We start from the raw sequence: 19,732 nt of genomic DNA, 5'->3' as shown, positions 1-19,732 counted from the left end.
ACTATATATCTTATCATCAAACTTTGACTTTCAATTTTTAAAAACGAGGAAATAGAAAAAAGAAATATACTTTATTATAAAATTAAATTTATGAAAGTCAATTATATCGAGAAAATTTTAATGAAACACATAATTCAATTTGATAATTTAGATAGCGAAAAATAAATAAATTAAGTTAAATTTTTTATAATATGTATAATTCACCGTACTATAATATAATTTATGTTAACCTAATAAATTTTAAAAATATCTAAGAGTGGCAACTCAAATTAAAAAAAAAAAATTAAAATACCTTAAACTAAACAAATTAATTTTTTTAAATAGGATTAAAATATTTTTTTTAATAAATTAATCATTATTTTTTTGTTCAAAACTAACTAGTATTAAAATATTTAAAAGTCTAAAAATATTTTTGAGATGGAATATAAAAATTTATGATTTTTTATTATTATTTTAGTGAATTATTTATGCATACACAAATATGAGATATTAAAGTATTTATAATAAAATTAGTTGCAATTAATACTTACATTTAATCACTGAATATTTATTTATTTATTAAAAAAATATTAATTTACTGAAAAAATTATTTAAATTGCTTACAAAATATTATCCAAATAATTATTTATTTAAGAAAGTAGTTAGTTTACTTAAAAATTATTCTAATCTCTTTTATTATTTTGATGCTGATTTTTGAAAAAAAAAAAAATCAAAATTATGCAGAAAACCGCATGGTTGACTAGCTAAGAATTGATCATTCATTGAATTAGCGGAATGATTTGCAGGGGTGCTTAATCTGGATGAATGCAAAATTTTGATTTCTGTGGTGGTGGTGATCGGTGAATCTTGGTTGGTTTTCGGAATCATCTAGACTCTCTTCAACTGCTCGTCATTTCATGAGCTTTTATTGGTAGTGAATCGCGGTTTTTTCTCTTCAGAGCTCAACTCTGATTTGTGCTGGCTTCTTCCTTTCGGTTTAGGAGGATTGGGGGTGGTCATGTTCAGTTCAAGTTGAGGCCGATTGGAATTCGACACTGTGTGTATTTCGTTTAGCTTTCAAGTGTTTTATGGTGAATTTGATGATGATGAAGATGTTCGGTGAATTTTTTAGTTTTTTTTTTCGTAACTTCTGTTTGTTTTCTACAGAGAAATTGAGGAGGTGTTCGTGGAAGGTGATCGGAGTTAGACGTAACTGTATTGGGTCGGTTCAGAGGAGTTTGATTGAACTCATTTAAGGTAGTTGAGAAGATGCTTGATCTTGCCCTGTTCTTATTCGATTTAATTAGTTCACGCTTTCTTTACTTTCGATTTAATTTATGTCTGAGATTGGGGCATGGTTCTTTAATGGCGAAACTGCATCTTTCGTTGTTGGAGGATTAATGTTGATGCAAAGAGTGGAAGTAGACCTAATAGGCGAAGTTCCCTTTTCGATGTTTTTTCTTCTTTTGCCTGTTCTTCCTTTGCGTTAAGGTGGAATTAGTTTGATCGTGGGCGCTGGTTTGAATCTTGAGAAGGTTATCTCCCTTGGATGATCTGTTCTTCTTTTTTTCAGATTGAATTTGTTTGGACTACTATCAAATGGGCATGTCATAATGAACGGAATCGTGGGCTTGTTGGTCAATGGATTCTCCCGACAAGACATTAACAGATATACTTGGTAACTGGAAGTCGTGGATCCCTTGGAGATCTGAAGCAGCTAATGTATCGAGGGCTTTTTGGATGCCTGATCAGAGCTGCCGGGTATGCTACGATTGTGACGCGCAATTTACCCTTATCAACCGTAGACACCATTGCCGGCTTTGTGGACGAGTATTTTGTGCTAAGTGTACTGCAAACTCAATACTTGCCCCATCAGGAAATCCAAGGACTCCTCGTGAAGACCGGGAGAGAATTCGTGTTTGTAACTATTGCTTCAAGCAATGGAATCAGGGCATAGCTGCTCCAGATCATGATATCAGGGTGATGATCCAGGATACCTGCAGTTCATCATCAGCAGCAAGTTTGTCCAGTACTAGATCTAGCGGCACTGCTGACAGCAATTGGACTACTCTTGCTTCTGTGCCCTACTCAGTTGAGACCAACCAACAAGCTCAAGACCATTCTGGTCTCAGCCCACAACATTCACCTGTTATCTTAACAGACAGAGATCAACAGGGTGAATCGACTTCGGGGAGGAGCGCTGACATTCTTTCCAGCCTAGATATACCACAAAATCATTCCATGAACAGGTTTTGCCTCTAATGTTTGCATTTAGTTTGGTTCTTACTTGGCCTCTAGAATCCCTGTGTTATTTTGATTATTCCAACCACCTCTATTATAGGGCCTCCGCTATTTTTAACGAGTCGATATTGATTTAACCTCAAGGGTCAACCTTAATGGTATAAACCTTGGAGTTGATCATCTGACCATAGTTCTGAAATAGACAAGAGCCACACATTTTGAAATATGATTTTACCTGTGTAGTTGTTGCCAGTAGTTGGAGCTTCTAGCAAGAAGGCATAGAGTGAAACAAATTTTGTGGTTATTTTACTTAATGTGGCTTGTGGTTTCTTTGTTATCAGGAGCACTGGCAAGGATGATTATGGTGGTGTATACAAGTCAGACACTGAAGCAAGGCCTTCTCCTCTAGTCACAAATTACTTTGGTCAAGCTGAATCTGAAGATATTGACAATGAGCATGGACCATATAATGAGCAGCTTGATGGAGAAATCAGTGACGCCAGGAGTTTAAGTAGCTCTCCCTTGGGGGAAAGTTTTTACTCACATGGTCTGGAAGGAATTCCAGATCTCGACCAAAAGGAAGACACAAGTTTTATTTACGGAGAAGATCAAGGGGATTCCTCTTTAGACTTAACGGATGATGCCCAGTATGAACCTGTTGATTTTGAAAACAATGGGCTTCTCTGGCTCCCACCTGAACCTGAAGATGAAGAAGATGAGATGGAAACATTCTATGATGATGAAGATGGGGGACATGTTGCAGGTGAATGGGGATATTTTCGGGACTCTAGCAATTTTGGGAATGGAGAATATCGTAATAGGGATAGTTCATGTGAGGAGCACAACAATGTCATGAAGAATGTTGTCGATGGACATTTTAGGGCTTTAGTAGCTCAACTGATGCAGGTGGAGAACCTTCCTTTGGGTGAGATCAGTGATAAAGAGAGTTGGCTGGAGATAATTACTTCCCTCTCCTGGGAAGCTGCCACACTACTAAAGCCAGATATGAGTAGAGGCGGTGAGATGGACCCAGGCGGATATGTGAAAGTCAAATGTATAGCTTCGGGATTTCGCCGCAGTAGGTAATTTTTATGGTGTATATATAGCTTTTCATCTGTCCAAAAACTGTCTTATTTCACTTATGTCACCTAACCCTGTGCGTGTGGCTTTTCATTACAAAAATTGTCCTATTTTATTTTGTGACGCTTAATTACACAATTCTTTCTATTTGACTGCTTTTTCTTGACTGATGAAACTTGATTCTTCTCATGGCATCCTGAAATTATCTTTCCTTCGTTACTAGTTCTGCTAGTTTTCTATGTGAGAAGATTCTGCATCTTTCTAGTATAGCCCACAAGTTATTTATAATCACTTTCCTGAGTTAGAGAGAAAGCCTATTGTAAAAATGGTTCTTGGATCTTCGGTTTACGTTTCCCTTAAGAGAGCTGGTAAAATGAGTAATTTGTAAATTGACTTCTCTGTACTCCCTCTTATTGTTCTTAAACCTTACGTATCATTATTTTTCCTCCTAAGTTTGACTGTGTTGAGAGTTAGCCACTTCAAAGTTGTGGACAGAATAGTGACATATGTGGGTATTAAAAATTGAAGCGAAGTGACAATGATCAGTAACCACCGGACAGTCACTTTTCAGGATATGTTTGTCATTCATTATTTAACCTGCCCCATATCAATGATTGTCAGTTATTAGTACTTGTCATATTTGTTGTTCATTCTTTAAAAACCATATCTGCCACTACTTCATTTAGAACTCAACAATCATGTTAACTTTTACCACATGTTACAATGGTAAATTGTACAGGGACTTATTAAATATACTTTTGATTTCAAAAGTTAGTACTTCTAGTTCTTCAAACCTTCTTACAATGAGTTCAATTACTTTTCTTTTAGTTCGGTGGTAAAAGGGGTGGTTTGCAAGAAAAATGTGGCTCATCGGAGAATGACCTCAAAGATAGAGAAATCTCGCTTGCTGATTCTTGGAGGTGCACTTGAATACCAAAGGGTTTCCAATCACTTATCGAGTTTAGATACACTTTTGCAGCAGGTTGTAACTTCTTAGTTCAGTCTATAGTCATTAATGACAAATTGTCAGTGCTTGTATATAATTTGTACTACACATTCATTCATTTGTTTATTTTCCCCTCACGTCTTGTGCTAATTTGATTTAAACCTTTATAGGAAATTGACCATTTGAAGATGGCAGTTGCAAAAATAGATGCACACTGCCCTGATGTTCTTTTAGTTGAAAAATCAGTATCAAGATATGCACAAGAGTACCTACTTGCAAAAGATATATCGCTTGTTCTCAATATCAAGAGACCACTTTTGGAGCGTATAGCCCGCTGCACAGGTGCACAGATAGTTCCTTCGATTGATCAACTGTCATCACCAAAGTTGGGATATTGTGAGTCATTTCATGTAGAAAGGTTCACAGAAGATCTGAGCTCTTCTGGACAGGGAGGGAAAAGATCGGTGAAGACATTGATGTTTTTTGAAGGCTGCCCAAAGCCATTGGGTTGTACTGTAAGTTCTTGATATACCTATCACCAAATTTGGGCGTATTATCTTTTCTACTGAAAATAATGTGTAAAAGCATGCACGTCTTTGTGGACATGAAAAGTAATGTACCAAGAATTTCTAGAAATAAGAGGGGGGAGCTTCGGCATGGCAGAAATAAGTGTTTCATTTTTTCAGTGGTCCACTGGATGAGTTTCTTAATGTGGTTGTTGGTTGGTGTGTCGTCTTGCAGAATAGAGGTGCGATTACAGACCGTTGGTTCAAGTACTAACTTTTTGTATGTCTATTTCTTTAGATTTTGCTTAGAGGGGCCAACGAGGACGAGTTGAAGAAGGCAAAGCGAGTTGTTCAGTATGGAGTTTTTGCTGCTTATCATTTAGCCTTGGAAACATCATTTCTTGCTGATGAAAGAGCCTCTCTACCAGAACTTCCCTTGAACTCCCCAATTACTGTTGCAATTCCCTTGAAATCGTCTGTTATTGAGAGATCCATATCAATGGTGCCTGATTTCTGTCTTCCTTCTTACCCAGGGCAGCAACCTAGCGTACCTATTGACGAGTCACAAAGATCTAAGAGTTTACCTATCTCAGATCTAATCTTATCAAGCAATAGCACTGTACCTTTTGTAGGAAACAGCCCTATTTCTCAGCTCTCACGGCCAACTTCATCTGCGGCAAATTCAGCAGCCATTTTATCTTCTGATCCCATTTCATGGACTACTAATTCAGAGTCTTATGGTGATGAGTCTTCTCCATACCCTACTCCTAAGGAGAGAAATGCATTGGGTACCAGGGGAGAAATGGAAGAATCTTCTAATAGTGGTTATCAAAAGCATCAGGTACTAGGATCTGTTGAGTTGTTGGGGAACGACAAGTTTTCTATCGATGCTGAAGGTGATGATAGCTCAGTGGGATCTAGCCAGCCAATTGGCTCAGAGCCATTAAATGTGCAACAGAATAATCAAAACCATCAAGACTTTGGAACTTCTAAAGAGGAGCTGGGAACAGGAAAAGATAACTTCCCTTCAGCATCTTCTGACCATCAAAGTATTTTGGTCTCGTTATCATCAAGGTGCATACTGAAAGGAAATGTCAGTGAGAGGTCACATCTCTTTAGAATCAAATACTATGGGACTTTCGATAAACCTTTAGGTCGATTCTTAAGGGACTATTTATTAAATCAGGTGAGCGGTCTTACTTTAATGTACATCAGATTTCTCTCTATCGAAAACTTAAAAATCCATAATGAAAATGACAATTTCTCATGCCTTTTCAGACTTATCGATGTGATTCTTGCAACATGCCAGCAGAAGCACATGTGGATTGTTATACTCATAGACAGGGCACCCTCACAATATCTGTTAAAAAGTTACCAGACCTTGTCTTGCCAGGTGAAAGGGAAGGGAAGATTTGGATGTGGCATAGATGCCTGCGATGCCCACGAAAAAATGGTTTTCCCCCAGCTACTCGAAGAGTAGTGATGTCAGATGCTGCATGGGGACTCTCATTTGGAAAGTTCTTAGAGCTCAGTTTTTCTAACCACGTTGCTGCTAGCAGAGTGGCAAGCTGTGGCCACTCTTTACATAGAGACTGCCTTCGTTTTTACGGGTAATCATTTGGCATATCAGCAAGTATTTTAGTTTAAAAAAATTTACAAAACCAGTAATATTCATATACAAAAAACACCTGGCAATACAAAATTGAACTAATCTGTGTCTCACTTTCATCTCTGCACCTCCAGGAGTTATTAAAAAGAGAGAAACCATAGTCTTAAAGTTATCAAAGCATANAATTTGTACTACACATTCATTCATTTGTTTATTTTCCCCTCACGTCTTGTGCTAATTTGATTTAAACCTTTATAGGAAATTGACCATTTGAAGATGGCAGTTGCAAAAATAGATGCACACTGCCCTGATGTTCTTTTAGTTGAAAAATCAGTATCAAGATATGCACAAGAGTACCTACTTGCAAAAGATATATCGCTTGTTCTCAATATCAAGAGACCACTTTTGGAGCGTATAGCCCGCTGCACAGGTGCACAGATAGTTCCTTCGATTGATCAACTGTCATCACCAAAGTTGGGATATTGTGAGTCATTTCATGTAGAAAGGTTCACAGAAGATCTGAGCTCTTCTGGACAGGGAGGGAAAAGATCGGTGAAGACATTGATGTTTTTTGAAGGCTGCCCAAAGCCATTGGGTTGTACTGTAAGTTCTTGATATACCTATCACCAAATTTGGGCGTATTATCTTTTCTACTGAAAATAATGTGTAAAAGCATGCACGTCTTTGTGGACATGAAAAGTAATGTACCAAGAATTTCTAGAAATAAGAGGGGGGAGCTTCGGCATGGCAGAAATAAGTGTTTCATTTTTTCAGTGGTCCACTGGATGAGTTTCTTAATGTGGTTGTTGGTTGGTGTGTCGTCTTGCAGAATAGAGGTGCGATTACAGACCGTTGGTTCAAGTACTAACTTTTTGTATGTCTATTTCTTTAGATTTTGCTTAGAGGGGCCAACGAGGACGAGTTGAAGAAGGCAAAGCGAGTTGTTCAGTATGGAGTTTTTGCTGCTTATCATTTAGCCTTGGAAACATCATTTCTTGCTGATGAAAGAGCCTCTCTACCAGAACTTCCCTTGAACTCCCCAATTACTGTTGCAATTCCCTTGAAATCGTCTGTTATTGAGAGATCCATATCAATGGTGCCTGATTTCTGTCTTCCTTCTTACCCAGGGCAGCAACCTAGCGTACCTATTGACGAGTCACAAAGATCTAAGAGTTTACCTATCTCAGATCTAATCTTATCAAGCAATAGCACTGTACCTTTTGTAGGAAACAGCCCTATTTCTCAGCTCTCACGGCCAACTTCATCTGCGGCAAATTCAGCAGCCATTTTATCTTCTGATCCCATTTCATGGACTACTAATTCAGAGTCTTATGGTGATGAGTCTTCTCCATACCCTACTCCTAAGGAGAGAAATGCATTGGGTACCAGGGGAGAAATGGAAGAATCTTCTAATAGTGGTTATCAAAAGCATCAGGTACTAGGATCTGTTGAGTTGTTGGGGAACGACAAGTTTTCTATCGATGCTGAAGGTGATGATAGCTCAGTGGGATCTAGCCAGCCAATTGGCTCAGAGCCATTAAATGTGCAACAGAATAATCAAAACCATCAAGACTTTGGAACTTCTAAAGAGGAGCTGGGAACAGGAAAAGATAACTTCCCTTCAGCATCTTCTGACCATCAAAGTATTTTGGTCTCGTTATCATCAAGGTGCATACTGAAAGGAAATGTCAGTGAGAGGTCACATCTCTTTAGAATCAAATACTATGGGACTTTCGATAAACCTTTAGGTCGATTCTTAAGGGACTATTTATTAAATCAGGTGAGCGGTCTTACTTTAATGTACATCAGATTTCTCTCTATCGAAAACTTAAAAATCCATAATGAAAATGACAATTTCTCATGCCTTTTCAGACTTATCGATGTGATTCTTGCAACATGCCAGCAGAAGCACATGTGGATTGTTATACTCATAGACAGGGCACCCTCACAATATCTGTTAAAAAGTTACCAGACCTTGTNCCTAAGCATATTCATTTTTTACCATACAATTTGAGTGCTGAAGTTGGTTCCTTTATTATTCTTGGTGTTAGTTGTTTGTGCCCTTCTTTTTTCACTTGATTCAGAAACTTTTTATAAATTCTAGGGTTTAGGGCCTACTTTTTGATCCACAAATCATTGGAATGGAATGGTTTTTTTATTAATTTTATTTTATAGGAAACAGAAAGATATTCATTAAAAAAGGACAAACAAAATAACCTAAAGGCCATGGAACTAGGTGTTTCATGCCTCTGGAGAGGATCAAACAGTAGGCCTCCAATCCAATTTGAGGCTGCCAAACCATATAACGTCACCAAAATAATCAAAATTTACTTAATTTTTACTTGACATCACCAAACAGTAGGCCTCCCATCCAATTTGAGGATGTCAGCTACTCCACTTTTTTCACCTCATTTCGATGTTATGTAAGATAATTGCATCTTCTGGAAGCTGAGGTGCCACTTCTTATTGCATTTCATCGTGAGGAGTTCTCTTTCTTGTCTTATTTTTTTCAACTTATGTTGATATCAAACTAGTCAAAGTGGAAAAGATACCTTCTCTAATTACTTGTGCATCTTCTTTTTCAACCTTTGGCCAGAATTTAGAACTTACCTTCTCTCATTGCTTCACTTGTGCAGATATGGGAGAATGACTGCTTGCTTTCGCTATGCTTCAATAAATGTGCATTCTGTATACCTTCCGCCATCAAAACTTGATTTCAACTATGAGAAGCAGGAGTGGATACAAAAAGAAAAGGATGAGGTGGAATAACTTTTGGATTTGAGATGTTTATGATGTAATTTTTGTTGCACATGGATGATCTAATTCTCTGATCATAGCAGGTGGTGAACAAGGCTGAGCTTTTATTTTCAGAAGTGTTGAATACTCTTCGTCAGATTGCAGAAAAAATATCTGGTGTAGGGACCATTACTAGCATGAGAAAAATGGAACTAAGGCGCCAGATTGCTGGGTTGGAGGCAATGTTACAGAAAGAGAAGGCCAAATTTGAGGTGAATGTCGAAACTAGACGTCTCTTTGAACATCTTACCACGCATCCTAAATTTGTACGGAAATTCAATTTGGTTACACCGTGCTTTTCAGTTGAATCTCTTTAGGGGATGAATTTGTCAGAGCTTATCTTTTTATACTTTACTGACAAAGCGTTTTTCTTTCAACTCCTCAATCTGTTTAGTAATTGGGAATAAGGATGAACCGAAGTGGTTGGGCTCGTCTCATACTGTTTTACCGTATGGTGCATATGCCTTTTTTTGACCATTTTGATGGCTCATTTGCATTATCTGCTTGTATCTTAGGAGTTGGGAATTAGGATGGACCAAAGTGGTTGGGCTCTTCTTGTTCCGTATTATTGTCTTGTGCATATAACACATGCATTACAAAATTTGACTTGTCCTCAGATTACATTTTAAAAAAAAAAAAAAAAAAAAAAAAAGTAATATCTTGACAGTGATTTTATGCATACATGTATTCTTCTCGGTGATATTACCAAACTCATGTTCATAAAGAACTTTTCTTGTGTCTTAAGCACCACAATTGATTCTTAAATTTACAAGTAAAGCAACTTTTTTTTTTTTTTACTTTTAGATAGTTCATGCATACAATATCTAATTTCTTGCTTCTGCTACTTGTGGTTAAGGAATCACTCCATAAGACTATGAATGGGGAAGGAAAACAGGGCCAGGTTACTGTAGACATTCTTGAGATCAACTATCTGCGTAGGAAGTTACTCGTCCAAGCTTATGTATGGGATCAGCACTTGATCCATGCTGCCAGTTTAGACAACGGTAGCTCTAATGGCAGCTTTTTTGCGGAATCTGAAGAGAGGCTTTCTGAAATTAGCAGCACCGGAAAATCAGTAGAAGACCTTAAATCTTCTCGTCTCGTCTATCAACAGTGTAATGGAGGCCAAAGTAAAGGAGAAGAATTTGTTACCAGCCTGGCTCAACCTGACATTCAAATCAAAGAAGTTGGAGATTCAGATTCACATAAAGGAGAGGATTTATGCAGCACAAGCATTAATGCTCCATCTGAACCCGTAGAATCAAGTGCAAATGTTCATACTGTTCAGGCTGATGGGCAGATTTCTAGGCTGGTAACTTTATCAGATACACTCGAGGCGGCATGGACAGATGAAAATGGTTCAGTAGTTGGAATAACGAAAGATAACTCTCATATTCTATCCAATTCAACTATATCAGATTCATCAGGCATCAATGATACTTTACGGAATGATCGTTCTGAAGATCGGAATGTGGACAGGTTTACCCATTCTGTTTCTCAGTCACTTCCTTCAAAGGCACTTGATGATACAGAGGACTTTGCTAGTCAGTTAGAGACGGCATCCTCAAACTTCTATTATTTATTTAATGAGAATTTTCTAGCTACTGGTCAGAAACTTGAAGCACTAGCAAAACACAATCCTGTCTTTCTGTCTTCATTCTGGGAGCTAGAGTTTCAAGGTGGAGCTAAGCTGTTCTTGCCCCTTGGTGTAAATGAAACTGTTGTTCCAGTCTTTGATGATGAACCCTCAAGTATCATTGCTTACGCCTTAATGTCACCAGAATATCACTCCGAGCTGATTGATGAGCCAGAAAAACCAAGAGATTGTGGCGATTCGTTGCCTTCCTCATCTTTCACAGAATCATTTTTGCAGTCCTCTGATGACTTCTCCTTCGATACTTCTAAAATTTCGGGGCCTTCGGATGATAGTTTTTCAACCATCTCTGGATCTCGTACCTCACTTGGCTTGGATCCACTCTTATACCCAAAGTCCCTTAATCCCAGAATCGTTTTCGAAGACTATGGCCCCCATGGTGGAGTAAAATATTCTGTTACCTGTTACTATGCAAAACGTTTTGAAGCTTTGAGGAGGATTTGTTGTTCAGAACTCGACTTCGTAAAGTCTCTTAGTCGTTGTAAGAAGTGGGGAGCCCAAGGTGGTAAGAGTAATGTTTTCTTTGCCAAAACTTGGGACGATCGATTTATTATTAAGCAAGTCACCAAGACAGAACTGGAGTCATTTATCAAATTTGCACCTGAATATTTCAAGTATTTATCTGAATCAGTTAGTATGAGAAGTCCTACATGCCTAGCAAAGATTCTTGGAATTTATCAGGTACTGCTAATCCTTGGGCTTTAAGATGTCATTGTGTAATAAAATTGTAGCTATGTATATAGTTTTCCAGTTCTTGAGAAAAACGCGCTCTTCAAAGATAGATTGAAGATAGATTAGTATTAGTCTGTTATAAATGACTAATTCGTCGTCCGACAGCTACATGGAGGAGATGATAAAATGCAAAATTTAACTCTTTGATAAGAACTTCAATTATAATATTGTGGTTTACTTGTGATAATTGAGAGGTTATCTTGTCTGAAATTTTCTCTTTGTTGTTGGTTTCATGGTGGAAGGTTACGGCAAAGCATCTTAAAGGAGGGAAAGAATCAAAGATGGACGTTTTGGTTATGGAGAATCTTCTGTTTAGAAGGAATGTTAGGCGGCTTTATGATCTAAAAGGATCTTCAAGATCACGCTATAATGCTGATTCAACTGGGAAAAACAAGGTTCTGTTGGACCTTAACTTGATTGAAACAATGCGAACGTCTCCAATTTTCGTCGGAAACAAAGCGAAACGATTGTTAGAGAGAGCTGTCTGGAATGATACTTCATTTCTAGCTGTAAGTTCACAAATATGCTTCTTCTGTAAACGCTCATTTGACACGTTCTCACACATTGCTTAACCTGTGGTGTGGCGATGCAGTCGATCGGTGTAATGGACTACTCGCTGCTGGTTGGGGTGGACGAGGAGAAACACGAACTGGTTATGGGGATCATCGATTTCATGAGACAGTATACATGGGACAAACACCTTGAGACTTGGGTGAAGGCCACAGGCATTCTTGGTGGGGCAAACTCCTCTCCAACTGTGATCTCCCCCAAGGAGTACAAGAAGAGGTTCAGGAAAGCCATGACAACCTACTTCCCGATGGTCCCAGACCAGTGGCTTCCGCAGTCTATCGTTCCGAGCCACTCTCAGTCTGATTTAGGCAACGAGAACTCGCAGGATGGCAAATTGGATGCTGCGTCTGTTGCCTCGTAGATATCTATGTGAGTGAATTTCTTTATGTTCATTATCTTGTTGGGTAATAATCGATTCTTTTATGTACATTCTTTTTGGTCCGTGAAGATAATTTGTTAGGAGGTGTTGTGAAAGAAGGCTGCTGCTAAAGCCATCAAGGAAGGAGGTATGATATTAGTTCACCTCTTGATTCAGATCTTTGTATAAAGTAGGTTAGTGTTATTATAGCTAGATTTACAGTGAAAAACTTCTGTTCCACCAAAATACATTACCTCCATTTGTTGTACTTTACAAGGCAAGTTACCTCAATGAAACCAAATTTTGAATCATACTTGTATGTGTTGAAGTATGGAAGAGTATCATCCCAATGCTCAGCAGTTCAAGAATTGGACTCAAAACCTATGGAAGCTATACAATTTTGGGCTTGAATTCATCCCCATGAGGAAATTAATGCAAGAACAACAATGGAATTTGGGCAGTGAATTTGATTTATGTGATTCGGATATAGAAGAGAGTACATTTACTCAAAGCTACTAAAATTAAAACAACTTATGTCTGTATACATTCAACATACGAAATACGTACCCTTGACATCTGAGTATGATTCGAAAGAGTTAGACCATAATTAGATTAGTAGTACGAGTTGAAGCCATTGACGTTCAGTACACCTTTTTCAGCATGGCGTCCACCACCACCACCTTTTCCTCGATGAATCCAATTTTGTTTTAGTAGGAGATCAAGAATCTCGCTCTCTCTAAGTGTGGTCAAAAGATGAAACAAAAAGAAAAACACATCAATCAAACGATTTACAGAAATTTTTTTTAGATACGTTTAGGTTTAGAATAGTGATTCATTTACCTATGATGGTTGCCTTTTTCAAGATGGTTTTGGTGCAAGCGAGGACCCTCATCGTATCCTTCGCAGACGATCTCCCCATTTTCGTCTGTGTAGCAAATCACTCCCTCTGATTGATCCTCGAAAATCTGTTCGTTTTTCATCAAACTTGATAATCAAATACTAACCCGAACTATTCTAAAAAGATCAAATGATCCATAAAATCATAGTCATCCCATCACTATACCACATTGATTCGGTAATAATAATAATAATAAAAAAGACAATAACGAACCGAACGAAATCAATAGCTTGGATCATATATCAACCAATTAGTTACTTCAATAAAGCGGATTGGTTTTAAAGATGATGAGGAATCAAAAGAAGAATATATGAAAGAAGAAAGTGGAAAAAGCAAAGAGAGAGAAAATGAAAGGAGAAGAAGTTGACCTTGTTGTTAATGGAAGATCTGATCTGCAGTGGGAGAGATTTCTTGAGAGGAAACTTTGAAGGTTTGAGCATCCGAATTCTGCTTGAAGGCCTAACTGAGACTGAAAGTCCAGATTTCAGAAGACAGAAATTGAGAGAAGAACAAGAACAAGAAGAAGTAGTGAATGCCATAAGAAAAAGAAGAAGAAGAAGAAGAATATGAAACCTTGATTCAACTAATCTTTATATTTAATGTTTTCCTAAGTTTTATACCCAACGAAGTATAGGTTAAAAATATTCCAATTATTGGAGATTGGTTATGTCTCATCATGGGGCATTATTGAAATATATATATATAATATTGTAATGTGAGGGCCCATGTGATGTGGCTTATCTTCAACCGGTTGCTGCCGGTGAATCCAATATCTCCACTATGTCTTTATACAAAGTTCTCTCCCTCTCTCTTTCTGGTAATTGGCTGGGAGGTCTTTTCAAAGTTAGTGGTGTAATTTCCTTTTTTTGCTGTTTGTTTTCTTTCTTTTTAAATTTTATGTTTTTCGTACTTCTCGATAACATGGTAATAGCTCAGTAGTATCCCTTTTCTTAAGGGGCTTGTTCGGTTAGAGTCCTCTTTGTAAGAGAATAGCAGTCCATTATTTTATGGCTTTGAGAAGCTCCTAATAACCGTGCCCTAAAATCGTCATTTCACGTCCTCCTTTTTCTTATTATCGACATGGAATGTTTCTTCAATCTGATCCTAAAACCTTTTTCTATTCCAATGACCATTTCAACGGTTTTCTAATCACTACGTGTAAAGATGTAAAGCTATGAGTAGAGTGTGGAGGAAGTGAGCATAGTGCTCATTGGTGGTGATGCTGTGGAATATTCTGATATTCTGTCTCCCCAAAAGGAAACAGTTCCTTGAAATAGATTGAAGAAAATGGCATATTTGGGAATAGTTTTGGGCAATAAGGAGCCCACATCTGTCATTCATCCATCAAGTGAGTTTTGTTCCATGTCAGTATACAACCGCTTTGTTTAACAGCTTAAATCTATCGCTAGCAGATATTGTCTTCTTTGGACCTTTACTCTCGAACTTTCCCTTAAGGCACTCTCGAGCTTCCCCTCAAGGCACTCTCGAGCTTCCCCTTAAGGCACTCTCGAGCTTCCCCTTAAGGCACTCACGAGCTTCCCCTTAAAGCACTCTCAGGTTTCCCCTTACTTAAGGCACTCTCGGGCTTCTCCTTAAGGCACTCTCGGGGCACTCTCGGGCTTCTCCTTAAGGCACTCTCGGGCTTCCCCATAAGTTTCTAAAACGTATCTGCTAGGGAGAAGTTTTCACTCTTATAAAGAATGTTTCGTTCCCCTCTCCAACCGATGTGGGATCTCACACAGTGATTTCAATTATCCAACTCCCGTATAGCAAAAAATCTCATTGGATGGTTCATTCCGTTTTTAAATTTTCCTGGCCACCTAACCTAACAGATATTTTTCATATGATGTCCAAAGTTGAAATCTTCACCTCACATTTGTTGTACTCATTCAAAAGGAGAGAGGGAGAGGGAAAGAGGAAATTGAACTCTCAGGGATCACTGAGATATCTCTGTTTGCTTGCCTTACAATTAGCCTGTAGGCTGTATAACTGCTTTGATGTATTCATTCTCTATTTAAAGATAAGATACTTCGCTGAACAATCAAAATTTTCAAGGGGCACAGAAAGACCTTGTGCCTTGATAAGTTATTTAGTTCACCGATCCCACATTATTCATTAGCCCAAAAATAAAAAACATAACATGCTTCGACACATCGTATTTTCCAAGAAATATGGGGAATTGGTTGCACCTGGTGAGTCCCCAGTGCTTTGGATAGTCTGGAACTTAGTCGCGATATTCGTTCATGAATGCTTTATGGAAGTTGGTCAGGCGAGAGACGACGGCCGGGATCTTTCCCTCTTGGGGTAGTATTGTACACCTGAAGTGCCATGTACCGGGCACCTATGTCAAAACAAATGCAGAATGGAACATTTAGTTGTGTAGTATAAATGGTTGAAAATTCAAATACAGCAGATGATGGTTTGGAACTAGATGGAGAAGTTAGGCCAACGTCACAAACCTGCCCAAAGCCAGAACCGGGGACGACAACTATTCCAGTGGCGTGGAGAAGTTGGCGGCAATAGAATGCATCAGGAGCCGTATTTGCAGCTTCTGCTGCTTTTATTGCCTTTTCAGGCAGCTCAATACGAGGGAATAGGTACATTGCGCCTTCTGCTTTATTGCATGTTACGTTTTCTAAACTATTGAATGCAGCTTCTAATGTCTGCAAGACAATAAATTGTATGGAGTATAATCCTTAATTTTGTGCATCACAGATAAACAATTATGGACTGATTGGTGATAACAAGTTCGAAGATTAGTCGAATCAAGATTTCAGGAATTCTAACGTTTTCTTTTTCTTCTCCACAGCATACAGATTTATTCAAAACAAAAAGAGAGTATACTCATTCCACAAACCTTTGCACGCTTTGCCAGAGACGAGAGGATGCCATCTCTCTCTGCACAATACGATTCATAGATGTGATCCCCAACCTGCACAAATCATCAACAGTCTTCAACCAAAGAGGAAAAATAAATTGATACAAAGTTACGCATTGCACTTCAGCTTTTTCTTGCGGACATTTTTGCCTTGTAATGGATGAATTTAGTTATGCATAGAAATCAGAAGAACCTAACCTTTGGTGGGTTCATAACAAGGCTAGCAAGAATCTGGCCGGAAATATTAGAACAAAGATTAACGGATGCCACTTTGTATATTTGTTCCCTTACATCAGCACTAAACCCAGTAATCTCCATGTAACCTCCCCGTTTTCCACACTCACCGTAGTATCCTAATGCCAGGAAGACAAAGTAACGCATGAAATCAGCCCAGTTGTCCACATAGAATTCACCTCACCAGGCTTAAAATAGATATGAACAAAAGCAACAAACCTTTAGAGACAGACTGGAATGATACTAAGGAGATGTCCTTTTCACCATAACCCATGGTGCGTGAAATCTTCTTAAAAGAGTGGAACTTCTTGTCTGGAACATAAATATTTTCTTGATATACCTGCAACATTTATCAGGTCTTATGAATCCACGGTGATGGATTAATACAACCAGTAAAGTTATGTTGCAGAGTTCCATGGATGTTCTAGATTTACCTCATCTGCCAGAAGAACGAGGCCCTCTTGCTTGCAGAACTCCACTATTTGCTCTTGGTTTTCCTTAGTGAGCACCTATAGTCATACAGATACTACAATAAATTAAAGTATCTAAAGAATTACGAAGCAAAATATGCAAAGCAGAAAGAAACCCATTGAGAGAGATGAGAGTATCAGATATTGCAAACTAGCAAATCTGAAAGTAATTCCATCCCAAGATTACATTCAAAACCTATCCAATAATATACCTGCCCTGTAGGATTTCCGGGATTTATAACCACCAATGCTCTAACGGAAATATTCTTTGACCTGGCAGACTCCAATTGCTTCTTCAGATCAGAAATTTCCAATCCCCATCCCGATGCTTCATCAAGATAGTAGGGGACCTGCAAACCACCAATAAATGTCAACTGTTTGATCTCTCTACAACAAAAAGAATTGGAAGCACACAAAAGTTATAAAACTCTGTTTGGAACAAACGAAGTCGTAAACACATTAACTAGAAGGAACCAAATCAAACGATTAAGATTTTCTGAAATAATATGAAACGTACGAGAGTACCGCCGTGAAGAGCTATAGAAGCAGAGTACAGAGGGTACTGAGGAATGGGACAGAGTATTCCATCTTTCTCTGAACTTATTAGCAATTGCATCATCATATGGACCTGGTAACGGACAGATAGAAGAGCCACTTAGACATGCTATTACTCTGAGATTTATATCTTGTGTCCACTTTCAAATATAAAGACTCGATCTCAGATACTAAAACTTACTGCAGGGCTTGCACCATCTGTTAAAAATATATCATTAGGATCTGCAGGAAACCCATCACGAGCTTCAATTCCATCAGCAATTGCATCGCGCAGCCCCTTAATACCCTGATGTGACAAATAGATCAAAAGTCAGATAACCTGAATTCTATGTTACCTAAAACTCCAACTTTTTTCTTGTCTTCTTGATAACAACCTGACTATGGCTGTAAGCACCAGTTGCTTTCCCAGGAATTTGTTTCAGAATTTGTGAAGCTCGCTTAATGGCATCTTCACTGCAACAAGTTGGAACAAAAAATCATGTAGGAAACAGAAAAAACATTATTACCAAAAATCTGAGTACTGAGAACAAAGGAAGATGTCTACTTTGAGCAAAAAAATTTGATGTAAAGCTGATGTAGATTAATAAAATAAGCTGAAATAATTGTCCATGAAATTTGTATAACCCTTCTGGAAAACAACGCGATCAAACATAAAATTCTTTTCATGATTTACCAAAGTCGGGCATTGGTTTTTAAAGAACATGTAGAGGAAAATTTTAGTAGCTTTCTAAGCCACAGTACCTGAACAAACCCTGAATTTCACTTCTATCCAGTAAAGATGGATGGTCACATAATGCAAGAACCTGAGTAAACAAGGATTATCAGGAATAAAATTGCTAAAGGCACAATGGAAAGTGCAAACAGTCAGTACTCTGGCAAACCTCACGGAAAAATGTTATTGGTTGCTGACCAAGGGACTGAGGATTTCCTATATTGCAGTACAGTATCTGCATAACAAAGTTATTCAATAATGGTATAAGTGGGTCGTACAAAAACCGTATATCACCAGCAAGATCTGTGTCGTTAGACACGAAAAGCCTTTCACTATATTCAAAATGAATGTAGTTTGGATAGCATCAACAGATAATTTCCCATGCTAGCCTCAATTGGGAGCATGAGAACATATAATGAATGCGGTATGATGCTAATACAAAATGAGTAGACAAAAGTAATCATACCTCATCAAAAGGATGTGAGCCTGGTTTAGACAGTAGCTCTTCTTGCAGTTTCTGTTAAGAGAATAAAAAGATAGTAAATAGAAGGATGATAATCACAAAGTAAGCAATTCCGATCAGATTTAGAACTAATAAATCAAAGCAAAACCAGCTCCCAGATCCCAAATCTATTCAACCCGATGCCATAATTTTCCTATGTTTTCCTGCTTGACCTTGCAGGTTGCTTATTACTAATTTCAACCCTTCAAATTAGCATACAAATATTAACGTCAATATAAATACATCCGCACAAAGTTACCTGAGCAAGGACGACAATCTCACCACGAACAGCATATTCACATTTCAGAACCTATAGAAGAAAACCAAAATTAGGCCTTTGGAAACTGGAAAAACAATACGGTGAAACAATCGATCGTGAAAGCAACAAGGAAATATTGTTCAAGGGATTAACACTAGTACGGGAGATTGTCTCAAAACATCAAGGAGTTGTCATTTTCCAACACATGCTGAACTCATTTTGTCTGTCAGAGAAGAGTACATATGCAAACCCATGGCAATGATCAACGAAATGAATTAAGATAGCGACATAACCATAAGAAAAATGCTTTGGATACCCTACAGAACGACCATCAAACTCCCGTATATCAAAATGGATTCCCTCTCATCGAAAACAACAAGAAACATAGCTATAACAGAAAGCGCAAACTCAAGATGAGTAAGGAACATCACAGATCCGCGATGATCGACGATAACAAGGATAACAACAACGATAACAGAGAACACGATCACGATTTATCTGGAAGTAGAAAATCCAATCCAAACAGTGCATCAAATCGTCAAACAGTAAAAGAACAGTTCAAAATCAGTATGCAAAGTGAACCTTAGGATTGATGTTCTGAACGGAAACCGGAAGAGGTTTTTCCAAAAGAGACGCCATAGAAAAGGATGAAGAAGCGAATGAGAAGCAACGAGAGAGAAAGAAGCAGGTGCCGCTACTGTATCTGATGGGATAGTTCAAAAGAAATGGTTGAGAATCGCAGGCCTCGAACTT

General features: G+C 38.1%; 3 protein-coding genes across 4 annotated transcripts; 1 reads left to right on the top strand and 2 right to left on the bottom strand.

Moving 5' to 3' along the window:
• The first annotated feature begins 684 nt into the window (after positions 1–684).
• LOC111778259 (1-phosphatidylinositol-3-phosphate 5-kinase FAB1B-like) lies at positions 685–12,784 on the top strand. Its single transcript, XM_023657969.1, has 14 exons — positions 685–849; positions 939–1,036; positions 1,147–1,236; positions 1,553–2,228; positions 2,562–3,302; positions 4,129–4,282; positions 4,417–4,761; positions 5,051–5,938; positions 6,031–6,362; positions 8,998–9,121; positions 9,202–9,369; positions 10,014–11,492; positions 11,786–12,052; positions 12,136–12,784. Exons 4-14 carry the CDS (start codon positions 1,621–1,623, stop codon positions 12,472–12,474), a joined length of 5,445 nt encoding a protein of 1,814 aa, XP_023513737.1. The 5' UTR covers positions 685–849; positions 939–1,036; positions 1,147–1,236; positions 1,553–1,620; the 3' UTR covers positions 12,475–12,784.
• Positions 12,785–12,914: 130 nt separating this feature from the next.
• Positions 12,915–14,019, bottom strand: LOC111778260. 2 transcript variants are annotated; one of them, XR_002812501.1, is made up of 4 exons: positions 13,943–14,019; positions 13,738–13,838; positions 13,312–13,436; positions 12,915–13,207 (listed from the first exon to the last, which is right to left on the bottom strand). XR_002812501.1 is itself a non-coding variant. In XM_023657970.1 (3 exons), the coding sequence occupies exons 1-3, from the start codon at positions 13,906–13,908 to the stop codon at positions 13,084–13,086; spliced, it is 420 nt and encodes a 139-aa protein (XP_023513738.1). In that variant the 5' UTR covers positions 13,909–13,951; the 3' UTR covers positions 12,915–13,083. The 2 variants fall into 2 exon arrangements, 1 of the variants encoding a protein (XP_023513738.1); XM_023657970.1 differs by having other exon boundaries at positions 13,738–13,951.
• A 1,308-nt stretch (positions 14,020–15,327) lies between these two features.
• On the bottom strand, positions 15,328–19,732 carry LOC111778284 (alanine aminotransferase 2, mitochondrial). Its single transcript, XM_023658005.1, has 15 exons — positions 19,562–19,732; positions 18,980–19,030; positions 18,685–18,735; positions 18,388–18,453; positions 18,248–18,309; positions 17,881–17,959; positions 17,688–17,792; positions 17,469–17,579; positions 17,164–17,301; positions 16,916–16,990; positions 16,701–16,821; positions 16,446–16,600; positions 16,227–16,301; positions 15,829–16,032; positions 15,328–15,710 (listed from the first exon to the last, which is right to left on the bottom strand). The coding sequence occupies exons 1-15, from the start codon at positions 19,616–19,618 to the stop codon at positions 15,594–15,596; spliced, it is 1,467 nt and encodes a 488-aa protein (XP_023513773.1). The 5' UTR covers positions 19,619–19,732; the 3' UTR covers positions 15,328–15,593.

The sequence above is a fragment of the Cucurbita pepo genome, chromosome LG17 (genome assembly GCF_002806865.2).
Source record: "Cucurbita pepo subsp. pepo cultivar mu-cu-16 chromosome LG17, ASM280686v2, whole genome shotgun sequence".
Lineage (NCBI taxonomy): Eukaryota > Viridiplantae > Streptophyta > Magnoliopsida > Cucurbitales > Cucurbitaceae > Cucurbita > Cucurbita pepo.
This window is presented reverse-complemented; position numbering and strand designations above follow the sequence as displayed.

Bases quoted from the DNA above. Each gene is read 5' to 3' on its own strand.
- LOC111778259 (XM_023657969.1), top strand. From the start codon at position 1,621: ATGGATTCTCCCGACAAGACATTAACAGATATACTTGGTAACTGGAAG. The intron at 5,939-6,030 runs GTGAGCGGTCTT...ATGCCTTTTCAG, and splicing joins GGGACTATTTATTAAATCAG to ACTTATCGATGTGATTCTTG. The intron at 9,122-9,201 runs GTGGAATAACTT...TGATCATAGCAG, and splicing joins TACAAAAAGAAAAGGATGAG to GTGGTGAACAAGGCTGAGCT.
- LOC111778260 (XM_023657970.1), bottom strand. From the start codon at position 13,908: ATGGCATTCACTACTTCTTCTTGTTCTTGTTCTTCTCTCAATTTCTGT. The intron at 13,437-13,737 runs GTCAACTTCTTC...AAAAACGAACAG, and splicing joins GATCTTCCATTAACAACAAG to ATTTTCGAGGATCAATCAGA. The intron at 13,208-13,311 runs GTAAATGAATCA...GACCACACTTAG, and splicing joins GAAAAAGGCAACCATCATAG to AGAGAGCGAGATTCTTGATC.
- LOC111778284 (XM_023658005.1), bottom strand. From the start codon at position 19,618: ATGGCGTCTCTTTTGGAAAAACCTCTTCCGGTTTCCGTTCAGAACATC. The intron at 18,310-18,387 runs GTTTGCCAGAGT...TTGTTTACTCAG, and splicing joins CAATAACATTTTTCCGTGAG to GTTCTTGCATTATGTGACCA. The intron at 17,793-17,880 runs GTTGTTATCAAG...TTGTCACATCAG, and splicing joins GTGCTTACAGCCATAGTCAG to GGTATTAAGGGGCTGCGCGA.